The 20018-nt window shown below is 45.5% G+C and overlaps 1 protein-coding gene across 1 annotated transcript in view; it reads right to left on the reverse strand.

The window, feature by feature from the left end:
* Positions 1 to 20018, reverse strand: part of ABCA13 (ATP binding cassette subfamily A member 13) — a 260151-nt gene that overhangs the window by 116392 nt on the left and 123741 nt on the right. Inside the window, 5 exon segments of the mRNA XM_032642592.1 lie at positions 994 to 1081; positions 2817 to 2935; positions 5129 to 5202; positions 12683 to 12774; positions 19024 to 19272. Of these exon segments, the coding sequence (XP_032498483.1) occupies positions 994 to 1081; positions 2817 to 2935; positions 5129 to 5202; positions 12683 to 12774; positions 19024 to 19272 (622 nt within the window).

Here is a 20018-nt window from a genome sequence, read left to right on the forward strand (position 1 = left end):
AGAGGGGTTTCTGAACAGTCCACACAGGGACTAAAATTTTTCATCAGGGATTATGTTGTGAAATACGACTGTTAACACTTTTTTCTGGAATTGCATCGTGAAGTATGAATGTTAGCATTTTCCTCAGGGATTACATTGTGAAAACCTGTAAAGAACATTTATTCCAATGAGTAAGCCTGCACTGGGCACAAGCCCAGATCTTGATAAGCTTTTCCGTGTCCCCAGGAACCATGAAGGCCCAGCACAAGGTAGGGACATTTCATTAGTGATATGACAGGTTTACAAGCAGACACTTCACTCCCAGGATCTACGCTCTCCCAGTTTTTCTCTCAGTCGGGACCGACACCAGACAACTATTTCCCCAATCGCCGAAGACTGAAAGCTTCGGATATTTTCCCATCTTAAGGTTGTACTGACTTCTTTCCTTGGAGAAACCTGTCCTGATTCACCACTTCTAAGTTCCCGCTGGTGGGTAAGGGCATCTTTCCTCTATCCCAGCCCTCCTTCCCTCCCAGCCACTTTTGGTGATGCCAGGGAAACTTTCCTCATTCACAGGGACAGTCTCCACAGGGCTTGAAAATCCAGCGCCTGGGAGGAGTCCACCATTCTTTTTGTGTCCATCCAGCTCTGGGTCCATCCAGCCACCAGGAAGAGGAGGAATTTAAGTGCACGTACCAAGATCACCATTATCGTGACAACAAATGTCTTTAAACACAGATTATTCTCTCATTTGCTTTAGATCCATCAGATGCATTCTGATCATAACAAAAGACAGTGACCTATTTCATATATTTCTATACAGCCTAAAGGAAAACTAAAAGTAAATTCATTTTCTCTTTCAAGGGAATGTTTATGAACAACCGGTTTTATTTCTCAGTAAAAACACCGGGATTTGGTTTGATTCTGCCTGCATCCACAAAGGTATTTACAAAGCAAGTCTCTCTGACTGCTTTCTAAAACAAGAAGAAAAAAGAAAAAAAGAAAAAATATTACCTTTGCCAAAGTTCTGGGTTTTGATATATTTGAATGTGCGTCTTGAACCTAATCAGGGATTCTCACTCCAAAAGACCATCCTCCAAGCCTGCTGACAGTAAAGGCGGTGTTAGTGTTTGAACCAGGCAGCACCCTCCTAGCAGAGGGCCTCCCCCACCCACTGGTCACAGAAGCCTCAGAACAGCAGCTGCTGAGCCCCCAGGCTCCGTGTCGTGGTCTCACGGGGCTCAGCCTGCAGGAGGACGTGGCCTGGCCGCTCTGAACTTACCAACGTGTTAGGAAACACATGCCATGTAAGGACACGGCTGTGGTCCCCTGCACCACGGTTATTTTAATTAACTGTTGTTTCTCCTACAAATCAGCTTTTAGAATCACTTAGTCTGTGGGGCTCTTCTGAGTTACCCTGTTTTGAATTGTTTTCTCTTTCCTACTCTTGCTTCTTTAATCCTCAGTGCAACAAGGCCTCCTTCAGGAAGGCATCCCCAGCTTCTTTGATTGGGGTGTATTTCCTTCTCTTCGGGGTTCTCGCAATACCCTACATTTCCACCTATTGTGTCAATTGCTAATCTGGGTTTTAACTGTCTTCCTGCTAGCTTATCTCTTATGCAGCTCCGTGAGTCTCTCACCGGTACCGTGTCAATTGCTACTCTGGCTTTTAACTGTTTTCCTGCTAGTTTGTCTCTTATGTGGCTCCATGAGACTCTCCCGGGTACCCTGTCAATTGCTACTCTGGGTAGGTACTGTCTTCTTGCTAGTTTATCTCTTCTGAGGCTCCGTGAGTCTCTCGCGGGTACAGTGTCAATTGCTACACTGGGTTTTAACTGTCTTCTTGCTAATTTATCTCTTATGCAGGTCTGTGAGCCTCTAACAGGTGGGAATTTCATCTTTTGTCTCCCTATCCCTTGGGCTGTGTAGTATCTGGCACTCATGAAGCTTCTAAAAATATTGGACCTTAGAAATAAAAGCACATATTAAACTTTGTCTCCCAGTCTCTGATAAAAGGAGCTTGAAAAACAAACGTCCGCCGTCGTGCCCGGACTCTCAGCAGAAATTTGGGGGCACAGGAATAAGGGGGCATTCCCACCCGGCTCCATCTAACTCATGCATCCATTCACTCCTTTCAGAGACATTGATTGAGTGTCTTTTGCATGACAGATACTATTCTAAGTCCTGGCTACACAAACTCCAACCTGCAAAACGCAGAGATTCTGGGACATGTTTAAAGACCTGAGGAGTGGGCAGCAGGGGAGATTCAGGCAAAGTTCAGTGGGGGCCGGAGATGGTCCAGGAAGGCCCAGAGATAAAGAGAGCCTGGGGGCAAGGGGGTTGTTTCAGGCACCTTGGACACACCATGCAATGATTTTGCGTTGGGGTCTCAGGAAATTTGATGGGGTGGTGAACGTGATATCAATTCAAAGCAATGAGAAGCTCATCCCTACCCCCTCAACCTGGATTCACCCTCTTAGGCTCACGGAAATGCAGCACAGAATGAAAGCTTTCCCCAAAATCGCAGGAGAGGAATCTTAAGACACCAGGGAGACCATTATTTCATTATGCTGTTAACGTCTCTGGGCTCATTCTCTAAAGCTCTCAAGCTGCGTCTGTCTCCCCAGGTGACTCTCCATGGACGGGATTCCCCCAGGGCAAGAGAGAAAGTCGGCAGGAGGAATCTGATTAAGGCCTGCAGCATTTCTTTGGAATTCTTATGAGCATCAAAGCTGGTACTAGACTTCTGAGTTTTGAAGAGCGTCAGCATTTGAAACACTCGGATTTCTGAAGTAATTCTGGAAACAGGGAAGAGCCAGCGCCGGTTTCAAACCCACCTTGGTTTTTCCTCCGGCGCCAGCAAATACTCCTCCAGGGGGAGGCGGGAGAGGTTGAGCAGCCTGTGGCCCAGGCGGTTGGTCAGGTAGGGAGCCCTGGTGCTTCCACTGGGGCACTTCTGCAATTGTTTCCAGAGACGTCAAGTAGAAGCTTATTCATAACCCACACACAGGTTTACTGACATTAAAGTAAACGTGACTTTTCCTCCCTGTCACGTTTTCAATGAATCATCAGTGGCTCTTTACATGTCCTCAAATCTCTTTAAGAGTCACCTGTTGAAACATTTGAGAACTATGCTAGAATTCCACTGCAACCTTTGCTGTCAGATTTGGGAACTTCCCAACATTTTCCTGTATGTAAGCTTGGGCAGATTTGTAAGAATTCAAAAGATGAAAAATGGTTTCACTGGGGTGACCTCGCATTTGACGAACCAGAAAGAGAGTCAGAGGATGATGGGCAAAAAATTCAAAGGAACGTGTTTCTTCCCTAAATGCCTCACAGGCTTAGAATCAGGAAATATTTGCCAAGCAGGGACCACCCCGACTCCCCCTTTCCTGAGGGCCTCTGACTCCTAACACAGGGACCACAATTTCTGCCCAAGCACACAATGCCACAAAAAAACGGATTCTTCAGTTGAGTCGTTTGCAGGAAAAGCTGCATCTTTTCCACCCCTTGTGTAATGATTCATACATGATAACAGCATCTTGCAAGAGCTACAGCAAAGAGACCTGTTAACCAGGGCTTTATCTGGCATTTCTGAAGCTGCCTTGGCTATGGAGCTTTTTCATGGGAAATGCTTTTCTTCTTGCACACATATCACTGAGGTCTCACATGAGGTTCACGTGAGTTGCAGTGAATTCACATCAACCACTTGGTACTTGTTCATTCATTCCTCTGCCACTGACACTCAATCTCGTTCCAGTAAATTTTAGGGAGCTGGTAACAAAAGGTACCAGTCTAACAGGATGATTAGATCAAAGCCACAGAATAAGAGCATGGAGTGAAAATTTACAGGGTTCATGAGTTAATGGAATAAACAAGACGGGGAAGAAATAAATCACTGTGTCCTAAAAGAACTTGAGCAGAACAGCTGGTCACTGCAAAGGAGCACCAGTCAATCGTCTCTGGTGGGTCCCACCTGGACATCCCCCTCACTGCTGTGTAACTGCCTCACTTACATCCAGACATTTGGTCTAGGAGAAGAAAGCAGACCAGGTCCATTGAAAGGAAGACTTCCTAAAGTCACTAAACTATTAGGAGGAGTGTTTCCCACAGGCCACTAAACGGAAAGGCCATGTCAACATGTCCAAGTGGCCGTTTTCTTAATAGATCCTGAATTTCAATTAAGATTTTGCCTTTCCTTTTTCAGTAAATTAAGATTGCCATATCAGCTTGTGCCTTTTATGAATTGCCTTTTGAGATTTCCTTTGAAATGAGTTCCAACCAGTTTTCCATAGAAGTTTCACTCCATTCTCCTCCACAGACTAGACAGGGGAAAACCCACTTCCGTGTGCTCTTGTACTGATCAACCATAGTTAGGGGGCTTCCCTGGTGGTGCAATGGTTAAGAATCTGCCTGGCAATGCAGGGGACACAGGTTCGCGCCCTGGTCCGGGAAGATCCCACATGCCACGGAGCAACAAAGCCCGTGAGCCACAACTACTGAGCCTGCGCTCTAGAGTCCGCGAGCTACAACTACTGAGCCCACGTGCCACAACTACTGAAGCCCGCGCGCCTAGAGCCCGTGCTCCACAACAAGAGAAGCCACCGCGATGAGAAGCCCATGTACCACAACGAAGAGTAGCCCCTGCTTGCCGCAACTAGAGAAAGCCCGCGCACAGCAATGAAGACCCAACGCAGGCAAAAAATAAATAAAATAAAATAAAATAATTAAAAAAAAAAAAAACCATAGTTAGAAGAGCCTAGTGCTATCTTAGCTTTTAAAATCTAGCTCTCGAAACTCAAATAAAAATACAACAAGAGCTTGAGGTCATCCTGCCTTGAAATTCTGGGAAACTTCCCCCCAAAGGGCAATCCTAGCTTCCTCAGCATTAATTGGAGAAGATCCTTTGCTTCGTGAACACTGCTGGACAGTCACCGATCATGACCAGTGGGCAATGAACAGGAGGACCACACTGGAAACCATGTCACAACACCTTTCCAAGAAGCAGCTAATCGAGTAACCCTAAAGGTCATTTAGTTCAAAAGTTCATTTAGTTAACAAAAGTGAAGGTTTTTCAGATGGGGGTGAACTCATCTTTGTTCCTTGAGGTTTAGACTTTTTAGAAATAAAAAACACGGTGGAAACCTACCAGGTAGCCGCAGGACTCCTGGACTTCTGGGTGAGAGAAGAAGGGGTCCATGCACCAGCAGGAAGAATTCCCCCCGACACAGCGAAGGAGAGATGGGGTGATCCTGAGATCACAGAGCTGCTGTATTCCCATGAAAGCATCCCCCAGACTGGAGCACAGCTCATGAGAGCATCATCTCGCACTGCAGAAGGCCAAGCGTTCACATCTGTTTTCACAGCTTGAGCTGTTAATCTGAGGATAACGTCCTATTGCAATGACAATATTTCCATTATATTAAATGATGCTCACTTTGTTCGTGCGTTGAATGTATCACCGAGGCTCCTGGGACCTTCAGCAGGGACTCGGGGGGCTGTCGTGAACCTTGGGGCTCCTGGTGGCTAAACCGGGAGCCCTCAGCACCAGTGTAGCAATGAATAAACACAGGTGGTTGCTAATTCCTTTTCATCGTGTGACACTGTAATTGAATCATCATTTAAAGAAAGGTAACTGGTATTAAATTTCCATCATGAAGAACCACAGTGCCGCAGAAACTGCTATGAAAACAACTTACAGCAGACGTTCAGAACCCTTTATTTTTTTCTTTAATTTTTATTTTATATTGGAGCAGAGTTGATTAACAATGTTGTGTTAGTTTCAGGTGTACAGCAAAGTGATTCAGTTATACATATACATGTATCTATTCTTTTTCAAATTCTATTCCCATTTAGATTGTTACATGATATTGAGCAGAGTTCCCTGTGCTCTACAGCAGGTCCTTGTGGGTTATCTATTTTATATATAGTAGTGTGTGTATGTTAATCCCAAACTCCCTCCCCCCGCCACATCCTTGCCCCCGGTTACCATAAATTCATTCTCTAAGTCTATGAGTCTGCTTCTGTTATGTAAATCAGTTCACGTGTACCTTTTTTTTTTTTTTAGATTCCGAATATAAGCCATATCGTATGGTGTTTGTCTTTCTCTGTCTGACTTGCTTCACTTAGCATGACCATCTCCAGGTCCACCCATTTTATTCCAAAACTCCCTATAACTTTTCTCCTTGTTAGGCCTCATACTTTTTTTTTTCACTAATGTTTGTAAATCAAAATCTGCTTTAGTAATGATAATTGTGTTTTACTCAAAAATTGGGGGAGAAGGGAGGAAACTGACATTTACTGAACTACAGGTGCCCTGCTAGGTGCTTTTACTACAACCGCTTGCCAGCCTCACTTTTGGGAAGAGGGAGTGGGGTTGTCAGAGGCCGGGGGCTCACCCAGCATCACACTTTGGAAGGCGGTCTTTTGTCCTCTGAGCCCTCACTTTTTGCTTCAGACCTTGATGCTCCAACGTGAGAACATCAAGGTGAAACACATCCAGTCCCATGAAAAGAAACCTACCATTTCTATTAACAAGGTTAGCAAAGTACAGTTTCCATGTAAATTTCTGAAATAACAAAAATAAGTTCAAGGCTTTGCTGGTGTGACTTTCTTGGTTAAGCAGACAATGGGGACTCCAGTTTGAGTCTTGAAAGTGAACAGGGAAATATCACCTAAGGCAGTGATGTGTTTCATCGGACTGCTTGCTGTATCTGATAATTACTTGGGGAAAAAAATAACTCCATTTACACTTCTTGAGCTCAGGGCCTCCCTTGCGTTAGCCGCAGGCCTTCAGTGACTGTGGGCAAGTGTTCACAGCATAATGAATTTCTCCAAAAAGTCCTCTTTGTCCCTTCCAAATCCTCCACTAGTTCTTCTCCTGGCTGCCTGTTAGAGAGTAATAAGATGTGACCCGCAGAGCTGCACAGAGACCAGCCACAGCACTTAACAGATTCTGGATTTGGGAGCCGCCCAGCCTCCAGGAAGTTCTGAGCTGCAGGAACCACGTGAAGTTGCACTCACAGGGGAGGATGGAGGGGAGGAAACGTGAGGATCAGACACGTCCACTTCCCTCCGGTGTCAGGACCCCAAGCGCCCAGCCCCTCAGCTTTTTGTGGCACCTGGCCGGGCTCTGCAGGACACACGAGCAGTGACAGTCATCCCGAGTGACGTGCCTGACACAGTCCCTCCGTCCGCTGGGTTTGGCAAGGCTGGATCAAAGGCTGGCCTCTCTGACACAGGCCCGCTGCCTGCAGTTTCAACTGTCGGAGTGCACTTTGCATCTCAGCATGAGGAAGGCATTCTCAGGACCTACTCCTAAGAGAGGAAGTCTTGACACACACTCTCCTAAAGGAGCCAAAGCCTGGCACGGGGCCACCCTGTGGTCCAAGGTGACACTTGCTCTCTCTTGAGAAGTGGGCACAGGGTGATGTTAATCGAGCAGAGGAAGGTAAGTCAGGACCCAGATCACACAGGGAGGACGAGGCAGAGCTGGGGTGTGGGCTCGTGCAGCCCTGCCCAGAATCTGGGTCCCACCTTTTCCAGAGTGCCGGACATGTGCCCTCTGGGTGCCTTTGCTCCCTGACCTCAACTTTCCATCTCCCCAGGCCCATCTGAGGGAAGCTGTCACAGCCGTGCCAGGAGCGAGGGCCCGACCTCGTGAGCCAGGGACTCTGGCATCTCAGAGATCATTCCTCAAACTGCTGCCGTCTGACCATGGACACGAACCCGACCCATCTCCCCACTCGGCTTTGAACATGCAATAGAAATATACGATTTGCTCACTACCACTCTGTTCTATACAAAGCAGTATCAAGAATGAGTGGGAAAAGTGACTGTTTTACTTCAGGGGTAGTAGGGAAATCACGGCTGGAGTGTCACCAGACACAAGCCCTGGGACATAAGCCTTGGTATTGAAATCTCCCAGTCTGCTTCTAAAGGCTGGGAACTTCAGCGCATTTTAAAATTTAAATTAGGTGGGGCTTCCCTGGTGGCGCAGTGGTTGAGAGTCCGTCTGCCAATGCAGGGGGCGCGGGTTCGTGCCCCGGTCTGGGAGGATCCCACGTGCTGCGGAGCGGCTGGGCCCGTGAGCCATGGCCGCTGGGCCTGCGCGTCCGGAGCCTGTGCTCCGCAGTGGGAGAGGCCACAGCAGTGAGAGGCCCACGTACCGCAAAAAAAAAAAAAAAAAAAAAAAAAAAAAAAAAAATTTAAATTAGGCATCATCTACTATAATGGGAAAATGTAAAGTTTAGTTCATGTTTATACCACAATAGCTTTTTCTGGAGATTTTTGCTGCCTTCTGTGTGAAAGGAGGTAAAGGCAGGAGTTCAACTTGGCTCCCGCAGCCTGAGCTCAGAGTCTGAACAGAAAAACAGTCAATACGCAGAATCTCTTCTATCGTTTTAAAATGTTCTGTTAATTTATAATCAAACGATGACTAAAGTCTGCCTAAAACGGAATATGTAGATATTGAATTCAATGTTTTACACTTACAGAAGGACACCTATTTGTTTTAAATAAAACATTTTGCTTCGATCTGGGACTTCAGTAAATCAAGCCTTTTTGTGTAACATGGACAGAAATTATTATTGATAGAAGGATCCAAAGCACCCCCTTGTATAAGGCAACCTGCCCCCCAGCTTTTTGTCATGCTGACCAAGGAAAAGAGTAGAAATGGTTACAAATTAGGAATGAGTTAAGAGATGAGGATTTCACAAAGGAAGAGGCAGAAACAGAAACAGACCAGGAAGGCAGAGGAAAGTTGAGGGCGGAACAGTGAGCATGGTCCGCAGGCTGGGGGAGGGGGGGGCACAGTTCTGGGGACCGCTGCCCTTCCTCCAACAGTATCTGAAGGTAAAACAGACGTCTGAGCAGAATTCAGAAAATGTTCCGCTCCCTGAGCATTGACTCTACTTCTTTATCCCTCTTGAAAGACTAGATACTCCAATTAAAAAAAAAAAAATCTCCCAACAAACAAAAGCCCAGGACCAGACGGCTTCACAGGCAAATTCTATCAAGTATTTAGAGAACAGCTAACACCCGTCCTTCTCAAGCTCTTCCAAATTATAGCAGAGGGAGGAACACTCCCAAACTCATTCTATGAGGCCACCATCACCCTGATACCAACACCAGACAAAGATGACACAAAAAAAGAAAACTCAGGCCAATATCACTGATGAACATATATGCAAAAATCCTCAAAAAAAATACTAGCAAACAGAATCTAACAGCACATTAAAAGGATCGTACACCATGATCAAGTGGGGTTTATCCCAGGAATGCGATTCTTCAATATATGCGAATCAGTCAATGTAATACACCATATTAACAAATTGAAGGATAAAAACCATATGATCATCCCAATAGATGCAGAAAAAGCTTCTGGAAAAATTCAACACCTATTTATGATAAACACTCTCCAGAAAGTGGGCATAGAGGGAACTTTTCTCAACATAATAAAGGCCATATATGACAAACCCACAGTAAACGTCATTCTCAATGGTGAAAAACTGAACACATTTTCTCTAAGATCATGAACAAGACAAGGATGTCCACTCTCGCCACTATCATTCAACATAGTTTTGGAAGTCCTAGCCATGGCAATCAGAGAAGAAAAAGAAATAAAAGGAATCCAAACTGGAAAATAAGTAAAACTGTTACTGTCTGCAGATGGCATGATACTAAACATAGAGATCCCTAAAGGTGCTACCAAAAAACTATTGGAGCTAATCACTGAATTTGCTAAAGTTGCAGGTTACAAAATTAATGCACAGAAATCTCTTACATTCCTATATACTAACAATGAAAGATCAGAAAGAGAAATTAAGGAAACAATCCCATTTACCATTGCCACAAAAAGAATAAAATACTTAGGAATAAATCTACCTAAGGAGGCAAAAGACCTGAACACAGAAAACTATAAAACACTGATGAAAGAAATCAAAGATGACACAAACAGATGGAGCGATATACCATGTTCTTGGATTGGAAGAATCAATATAGTGAAAATGACTGTAGCACCCAAACCAAATCTACAGATTCAATGCAATCCCTATCAAATTACCAATGGCATTTTTCACAGAATTAGAACAAAAAGTTTTAAAATTTGTATGGAAACACAAAAGACCCTGAATAGTCAAAGCAATCTTGAGAAGGAAAAATGGAGCTGGAGGGATCAGACTCCCTGACTTCAGACTATACTACAAAGCTACAGTAATCAAGACAGTATGGTACTGGCACAAAAACAGAAATATAGATCAGTGGTACAGGATAGAACGTCCAGAGCTAAATCCATGCAGCAGTGGTAACCTAATCTATGACAAAGGAGGCAAGAATATACAATGGAAAAAAGACAGCCTCTTCAATAAGTGGTGCTGGGAAAACTGGACAGCTACATGTAAGAGAATGAAATTAGAACACTCCCTAACACCATACACAAAAATAATCTCAAAATGGACTAAGACCTAACTGTAAGGCCAGACACTATAAAACTCTTAGAGGAAAACACAGGCAGAACACTCTATGACATAAATCACAGCAACATCCTTTTTGACCCACCTCCTAGAGAAATGGAAATAAAAACAAAAATAAACAAATGGGACCTAATTAAACTCAAAAGCTTTTGCACAGCAAAGGAAACCATAAACAAGGTGAAAAGACAACTCTCAAAACAGGAGAAAATATTTGCAAATGAAGCAACAGACAAAGGATTAATCTCCAAAATATACAAACAGCTCATGCAGCTGAATATCAAAAAAACAAACAACCCAATCCAAAAATGGGCAGGAGACCTAAATAGACATTTTTTCCAAAGAAGATATACAAATTGCCAACAAACACATGAAAAGATGCTCAACATCACTAATCATTAGAGAAAGGCAAATCAAAACTACAATGAGGTATCACCTCACACTGGTCAGAATGGCCATCATCAAAAAATCTACAAACAATAAATGCTGGACGGTGTGGAGAAAAGCGAACCCTCCTACACTGTTGGTGGGAATGTAAATTGATACAGCCACTATGGAGAACAGTATGGAGGTTTCTTAAAAAAACTAAAAATAGAACTACTGTGTGATCCAGCAATCCCACTCCTGGGTATATACCTGGAGGAAACCATAATTCAAAAAGATACACGCACCCCAATGTTCATTGCAGCACTATTTATAATAGCCAGGACATGAAAGCAACTTAAATGTCCATCAACAGAGGAATGGATAAAGAATATGTGATACATATATATAATGGAACATTACTCAGCCATGAAAAGGAATGAAATTGGATCATTTGTAGAGATGTGGATGGACCTAGAGTCTGTCATACAGAGTGAAGTACATCAGAAAGAGAAAAACAAATATCATATATTAACACGTATTTGTGGAATCTAGAAAAATAGTACAGATGAACCTATTTCCCGGGCAGGAATAGAGACACAGACATAGAGAATGGATGTGCGGACACATGGGAGAAGGTGGGGAACTCAGCTCAGTGCTCTGTGATGACCTAGATGGGTGGGATGGGATGGGAGGGGGAGGGAGGTCCAAGAGGGAGGGGATATATGTATACATATAGCTGATTTACTTCACTGTTTGGCAGTATCTAACACAACATTGTAAAGCAATCATACTCCAATAAAATATATATATACCTTTTTTTCTGCCAACTGTTCTTTCTTTGTTGCCAGGTTGGGCCCAGACTACACCCTTCAGGGCCACAGGTTATATTTCAATTTCTCAAAGGTAGACGCTTTTTACATCCTGTGTGTTTCTTTGGACAGAAGGGAAATAAAAGCATCACTATGGAAGCTTTTATTTAGCTAAAAAAAATTACTTTCTTTTTCAAGAGAAAACTAAAGTGAAACAATGTAATTAATTTTCTATTAATTCTTCCTCACTGAGACTGCTAACAGTTACTCGGTCTTGTGCTAATCACCAACATGACTAATGCACAGAATGTCATCCCAAATTAGGAAAACATATGCCAATATTGTATTACTGTCTGGATTTGTATATTTATTACGAAAACCATACACTTTAATACTTAATACATCATTATGGTTTTTATCACTTTCCCCGTTTGTAAATTCTTGAGGCGGGGGCCATGTGCTCCATCAATCCTGGTTCCTACAACAACATGATATTTATAGTAGATCCTCAATAAATAACAGTCGAGCAAAATAAGAAAGAGAGAAGAAAGGTATGTTTATGAAGAAAGGCATGTTTTATCAAGGTTTCATGAAAGGTCATCTCTATAGTATCATTTGCAAAACCTAGAAAACAAAGTCTTCAAAGTAATTCACACCCACACTGATGTTACGGACTTTTTCACTCCCTTTAGTTAAAAAAAGTACAATTAATCTTTTCATAGGTACAAGTTTACCCCAAAAGCAAACAACAGTTACTACATATTTCATACTTAATTGCCACCTTATTCTTTTAGCTTTGTTCTTTGGGGGTTTTAGTTAGCAAAGGGAATGTTATTCATTATTAATTAATGTTTTTTGCAATGATATAAAGCATGTATTCACCAAGGAAGGGAAGGGGCGATGATGAAGCTTATTTCAGGTCATCTTAGACGGCAGCACCCTCAGGCCTGCTCAGTCTCAGCCCTACAGCGAGAACAGGTGACAGAGTCCTGGAGAAGCCAGTCCTGCCAGCCTGGGGGCGGCTGGCTGGAGGCTGCATTTCTGCATCGGACACTTACAGGTCTGAGTGTAAGTCAGCACAGAGCAGGTCCTGATCCCCAAACTTCTGCAAAAGCATGCGGCCGAGCTCCATGTCACCGTTCTCACTGCTGCTTGTCATGAGACAAAGGAAACAAGGTGGGAGGTTAGTAGTTGCCTGGGAGCTCACAGGACAGTCTGTCAGAGAGAGCCCAGGCCAACTGTCCAGGCACATGTTCCTAGCAGCACATATAGAGCTAATCGTTCACCTTTTTTATGATGAAGCCAAACCAGCAACCGGATGAAGAAATGTCTTAAAAGCACAGTTTTACCACCACAGATAATGCATTTTTATATACTTGCATTCAAGTGTATTATTTTTCTCATCCTTTCACTTAAAATTATAATATTACCAACTCTGACATTTTTGTATGTTTTTTAAAAATTAATTTTAAAGGCTGCATTGTATTACATCATGTTAATACATTAAAGTCTATAAAACTATTCTCTGACTGCTAGAGCTCTGATATGCTATCAGTACGTGTCCTATAGCATAGCCCTGCAACAAAACAACTTCTGTTTTTCATAAAGTAGTTTAATTTTTTTATTTTATTTATTTATGCTTTTGGCTGCGCTGCACAGCCGTGGGATCTTAGTTCCCCGGCCAGTGATCAAACCCGTATCCCCTGCAGGGGAAGCACGAAGTCTTAATCATTGGACCTCCAGGGAAGTCCCACAAAACAACTTCTTCTATCTGTTTTCTTGTGTGTTTCTATATGTGAATTATATTGAACATCTTCTTGGTAAGAAGTCCTATGTATGCTCTAAGGACACAATGAATTATAGTATCTCTTTTACTGGCACAAATCTCAGAAGTCTGTTCACAGTTCAAGCAGCATCCATGGGAACCAAGGCCACCAAGATGGAATCTCCTTATTGAAGACACCATCAAAGATAAGACACACTATTCTTATAGTCTGGGAGAGATACAGAAACAAACTCTACATTAAATTTTATCCATCAATTGTAGGAAATATCTCGGCTTGAGAAAATGTAAAGGAGACGATATTTTAAACCTGGCTGATTAGGAGTGGGGCTCATTTCAATTAATTAAAATTCTGGATGATAAGTGTTTATGAAAGAATAGAGATTTATTACTTTCTAGAACTTATGTAATTTACAAAATGCTTTTGAATAGACATCGCTGGGAACACTTATCCTCAAAATAAAGGAAAAAATGATAGATCATTTGCATGTGAACGATGACCTCAAATTTTTGGAAAGAAGCAGTATATAAATTAACAAATGAGCATAAATGTTTTTTTTCTAAAGAACGTCAACATTAGCTTCTCTGAAGAAATGTAGACACTGCAAAGTAACCTTCAACCACTGAGTCTTCTAATCGATTTCTTTGTTTATAGACAAAGCAGAGTTGACCCCTGAACACCTTTTGACCTTCTACCAGCGATTAAACCTGGGGAGGTCTGGGTAGGTGAGGTTCGTGCACCCCACTTCCTGAAAGTACACGTCAAAGCCCAGAATGAGGCGCAATGTCCATCCTCGAGCAGTGCAGCCGCAGCACAGACGGGAACTTTACAGAGATTCCCAATTTCCATAATCGGCAGTGAGCCTCTCATGCAGCAACCTGGTGTATTCTCTGCTCAAAATATATCACTGGTTCCCTGTCACCTATGAGCCTTGAAAGAGTATTCAAGTCCCTCCCTGCTCTTCCCGACTTTCTCTCCCAGAAGGCACCCCGGTCCAGCCCAGTGGAACCGCCCTCTGACGGGGCAGACCAGCTCCCTCTGAAGGGCATCCTCTTCCCTGCTACCTGGTTGGACACCGTCTCCAGCCACTAAGCCCCAAGTTCCTCCTCCTGTGAGCCCCCATCTGCCACCTCTTCTATCCCGTTTCCTCCCAGTGGCTGCAACATCTCCACTGGCTTAACTGTGGGCTTCTCATCGCAGAACAAAACAATCCATGAGAGAAATGGGAAGGCTTAGGACAGTAGTCAGAACACAGCCGATTCTCAAAAGCACTCTGTGGAACAAACTGTCATCTTGCTAATGCACTGAAATCGTAGGCCTACTCCTTCATCTCTACCCAGTTATTTTACTTCCCGCAATGTGATCTTCCCAGACCTCTTACCTTTCAGAAAGGACCGATTATAAATGGAAAAGAAAGAACAGCTCACTACACCGAGCTGAGGACAACTTTACTTTCAGGCCTTAGTTGGAATGTGAACACCGCTATAGCATCCAAAACCAAACAGAATAACTACGGGCTTCCCTGGTGGCGCAGGGGTTGAGAGTCCGCCTGCTGATGCAGGGGACACAGGTTCGTACCCCGGTCCGGGAGGATCCCACATGCCGCGGAGCGGCTGGATCTGTGAGCCATGGCCGCTGAGACTGCGCGTCCAGAGCCTGTGCTCTGCAGCGGGAGGGGCCGCAACAGTGAGAGGCCCGCGTACCGCAAAAAAGAAAAGAATAACTATTTATAGGAAAACACCTTCTTCCCCACTGCATGAAATACAACCAAGATTTTTAAATATCCAGGTGGTTTACAACTGGCCTAATCTGATTCCATACAGCTGTGTCCAGAAACACACAGCGATGAAAGATGCTGAAATTTACAACAAAGCTATGTCTCATAAGTAGGCAGCGTGACCTCTGTTTCTGACAAATGAGAACACACTTTTAGAAGGAAAGGGACGTATTTTCCATGGAAATGTTGCCCATAAAATGAAAACGTTATTTGTGGCATCTGTGGAAATACTCTGAATAGCTCTCTTTTGGCCCATTAACCCAAGAACAAATATGAAAGTTTGAAATGTTTTTTTTTCTGAAAAAAAAATATTGATCCACAAAGTAGTTTACTTGGAATAATTACTAAGAGCAAGTTTCAAAGTTGTGGTTTACTTTTTACTACTTTTTGGCTTAGGTCTAGAGGTCACTTGAAAAACAAGGAAAAAAGAACTCGCTTTAAATGAGCCCTGTTGCCATACAATACAAATGCTTGTTCTTAAACGATTTCTTTTTGGTTGTCTTCAAACTCTTGGCTGTATTTAAAGTGCTGTTAGAAGCACATGAAGCCTGTCCTTACCAGACTCTAGGGATTGGAAAGAGTGCTCGACTGGGATTCCTGAGGCATTTCCTACACGGGGCACTTCTTCCTCTCCACGTCAGAATTTCTCAAAACTCCACGTGCAGCAGCGTGATCAGGGGCTTGCTTGAACCAGCGCATATTCTTCACCAGCGCCCCAAGGGGCTTCGTGTTAACAAGAGTCCCAGATGACTCTGACGCAGATGGAGATCAAACCAACTCGAGAAAGCAGCCTGCGTGGGCCTTCCCCCATACCCCTGCCCCGTGCCAGCCCTGGACTGACTGGCAACGGCTCCGGGGGTCCGCGGGCTCCGTGGGAGCTTCCACAGGCAGAGGTGCCTCAGGCCAGGCAACACAGGGACGGCATTTGAAGAACAGGTGCAAAGCACCCGGAGTGGGGAGGAAAAAGGGCCATCCTGCAGAAGGTGGCCCTCGGAGACCTGCGGACTTCAGCCTCCCTGGTCTCTTGGCCCGAAGGAGGAAAGCAGACGCCTTCTTACTCCTGAGCCAGGGAGCGTGGCTGCCTGGGCATCTCAGGACAGACACGGCCGAGGGTCCCAGCAGCCAGAGAAACTCAAACAGCGCAGATGCTCAGTGAATATAATGTGGATACACTTAAAAATAGCTCAAATGGTAAAATTTGTGTTGTATATATTTCACCACAATAAAAGCAAATTCGCTGGATGAATAGACACCTTGAACCAGAACTAAATAAATAAAGTAACAGCAACTGAGAGTCACTTGCCTACACAGGACTTTCTTTCTGAAACTAAGACACGGTTCCCAGGACACTTCTGAGAGTGAAAGGGCATGATTGATATGGATGCCAAGATGACAGGCCTCAGCTCTGAGCAAAGCGGGACACGTGGTCACCCCACTAGAGCAGAAGGAGGACACAGAAGGAGGTAGTGGTGTCCATGCTGAGCCTTAAGCAGAGCAGCTGTGCAACCCGAAGGGGTAGAGGCCCCTCCTCGCCCACGAGGAGAGCCCAGAAGAGCAGGGGAGTCTGCATCCGCATGAGCCATCTCGGGCAGCGTTTTATAGTTTCCCCTCATAACTAGGTAGACTGCTACTCTACGAAACAAAAACTAACGACACGGAAACTCGTTCTTTCTGCTTAGTCTGAAACTAAAGGTTAGAAGAGGGGAAATACGCAATTTCTGACAGAACACACACCCTATCCTATGGCCCGGCCCGTCTGTAAGGATGAGAAAATGAGCAACAGATATGTAAGAAGCCTCCTCAGCTTCTTAGAAATGGAAGGAAATATGAAAATATCTATCATTCTCAGACTCAGTGTAATTTGGAGTGCATTCCTTCTATGAGAGATTAATACTGTGAGAACAGGAAAAATGCTCCCAGACAAAAAAAAAACATAATTACCAAATGGATAACGCAGTGGAGAAAGTGAATGGCTATTTGCAATCATCTCAATGCTGTTTGAAAATGGTTTCAGTGACATGAACGCCATGTAGAGAAATCTTCACCTGCCTGAAAAGAAAAGGTGAAGAGGGGAAGACGGGGCAGAGGGGAAGGGAGATCACTGAGAATGTGACTTAATCGCGTGGGATGCTCAATCCATTCAACATGTAAAGTGCAATTTAAAACAATCATAAAGTGACTGAGAACATTCAGTCTCAAGAGTAACCTAAGAGCCGCCTAACAAAGCGATGCGTCAGCAGGTCTGGGCCTCAAACGCAAGAGTGCAGATTTAGAGAAATAAGCTTCCTCTCTCCCACGAATGTGGGGATTCGGGCCTGTTCTGTTCATACGCGTGTGACTACCAAGAACGGTACGTGGCATGTAGTAGGTGCATAATAAATACTTGTTGGATAAAAGAATCAAGGGTTTTATGGGGCTGTAAATTGGTGCACATTTATAAGGATAATCTGGTAATATGCATCCTGAAAATACTGACGTTACCCCTGAAAAACTTGTGATGGAAATGTATGAAGGTGGAAAACAACGGACAGTTGCAATTTTGTAACTGAAAAGCTCAAAATAGTCACAGCTCTTACATACCTGAGGAGTGCAACAGAAATCTGAACATCTGGCCGGTAAGAAGCATTAGTGGACATTCTCACACATTTAACCATTCCATAAATGAGGGGTGAGAGCAGGTAAATAAAGCACTGGGCCAGAGAGGAGGACCCCTCTTGGAAAGGAATGCTCGGGACAGATGCATGGTTCTTCACACAAGGCTGGGGGGGTGGGGGGATCCCGTTACCACGGAGATAGAAGCCAACCAAACAGTTCATTCTCGACTTTTCCTTTTGTGCCTCTATTTGTTTAACTCCGCAACACATACCGTTGTAAAAGTGGCGAAAGATCAGCAAGGACTCAGAGCCTAGACAATGCAGCTCAGTACTTTCATCAAGATATGCATTTGACAAAAGCAAACCTACCCCCGACCTCCTGGCTGCCCACACCATGCTCGGCCCGATGAAGATGCCTGCTCAGCGTGGACCAGGCGCCCCGAGTCCAGGTCTTGGCCCCGATGGGACTGAGCAGGGCCTGCTGGAAGGAAGATGGTCCAGGGTCGGCACTCGGTGTAAAGACGCCCAGATCCCGGCCGCGGCAGATGCTCAGCGAAGATGCTCTGAACTTGGTCCAGAGGGACCAGCCCACCCAGGGCGAGGCTCTCAGGAGGCCGGGACCTCTCTCGGGTCCCCAGCCCCCCATGGGTGAAACAACACCCCTGGAGGCTCTGAGAATTTCCTACATAAACTCATCTGGCAGCAACACTCAGACTGGCCTGAACGTATTGGCAGAACAGGACTTAATCTGGCTTGGGGCTGTGCCGGGGCCCCCTCCTGTTTAGAGAGAAAATCCAGACATTTCTCTGCAGAGAGGGGCGTGCAGCTAAGGGCCAGTGTCCCAGAAGCAGCCTTGGAGGGTTTGTGAAATAGACAATGTATATATTCTTCTAAAGTCCTAACCACTCTGGACCACATGCAGCCCTCCCAGTCCCAGCTCAGGGCCCGTGGGCGGTTGTGAGCCCCACTCTCTGCATGTCAGCGGCCGTGTCCCCTTCCACCAAAGGGAGCCCGGGGGGCACAGAGGTTGGACCAGGCTTGCCGCATCTGTCCTCAGCATGTGTCGTAAGACAGGCCCCGAAAGAAGCAGGAGCTTCTCAGTGCTCACCCTCGGGAACACTGACCTCCAAAACGATGACAACGCATGTATGTTTGAAATTCTTAAAGAATCAGAGCTACTGTTATTCCTAATCTGTCCTGACATAATTTGGAAATAGAAGGGAAGAAGCCAAAAAATGTTCTTACCTGAAAAAGTAGGTTTTGGCCATGTCATAATGGCCAGGTGTCAGTTTGAGGGGAGGGCAGCCGACGGCCAAAGGCCTCACCATGAGCAAGCCCATCGCCAAGGCCACGAAGAGCACGGGAAGCAGCAGGTCAGAGGCGGTGCCCTTCCAGGCCCGACCCGAGTGGCGGAGCCACTTCAGCAGGAGGGCGGCCGTCTGTGCCCAGAGCAGGGCACCGCCCCGCACCAGGGGGGCCCAGCAGGCGTGCCATCTGAGGGGACGGGAAGATACGGCTGGTCAGTGCCTGGGGCCCACGTGGCATTCCCGACACGCCGCCCGTCGTGCAGGTCCCTTCACTGATCCCTGAGCCCAGGAGCACCAGCAGCTCCCACTCTACCCTGAGGACACACCAGAAAGTTACACACACGGGGCGTCTCACGATATGAAACTCAAGGACAGAAGTCTCGGTGGCCCCCACTCCGCTCCTACTTCTGAAGGGGGGCAGGCAGACGCAAAAGGATGGGGAGACGGGGCTTGTGTTTATTCTCACGGGTTAAAACAAAGCCTGCGACATGAGCCTGCATTCTCGCACAAGAAGTACGAAACCAAGGCTTCCCTGGTGGCGCAGTGGTTGAGAGTCCGCTTGCCGATGCAGTGGACGTGGGTTCGAGCCCCGGTCCGGGAAGATCCCACATGCTGCAGAGTGGCTGGGCCCGTGAGCCATGGCCGCTGAGCCTGTGCATCCAGAGCCTGTGCTCCACAACGGGAGAGGCCACGACAGTGAGGGGCCCGCGTACCGCAAAAAAAAAAAAAAAAAAAAAAATTAGAAAACCAAGACGTTCCAAGGTCCCCGAGGGAGGGGTGGGAGGTGGCAGAGAGGGCACCCCCTCTCCTGGCTCTCCTCCTCTGTTCTCACCCCGTGTCTTCCCCCTCGCAGGTTACATCCTGGTCAGGATTCGGGCGGCACCATGCCTGCCTCTCCCCAGGTCCCTGCGAACCCCCGCACCCTGCATCCTC

This window comes from Phocoena sinus, chromosome 9 (genome assembly GCF_008692025.1).
Source record: "Phocoena sinus isolate mPhoSin1 chromosome 9, mPhoSin1.pri, whole genome shotgun sequence".
In the NCBI taxonomy this organism is placed as follows: Eukaryota; Metazoa; Chordata; class Mammalia; order Artiodactyla; family Phocoenidae; genus Phocoena; species Phocoena sinus.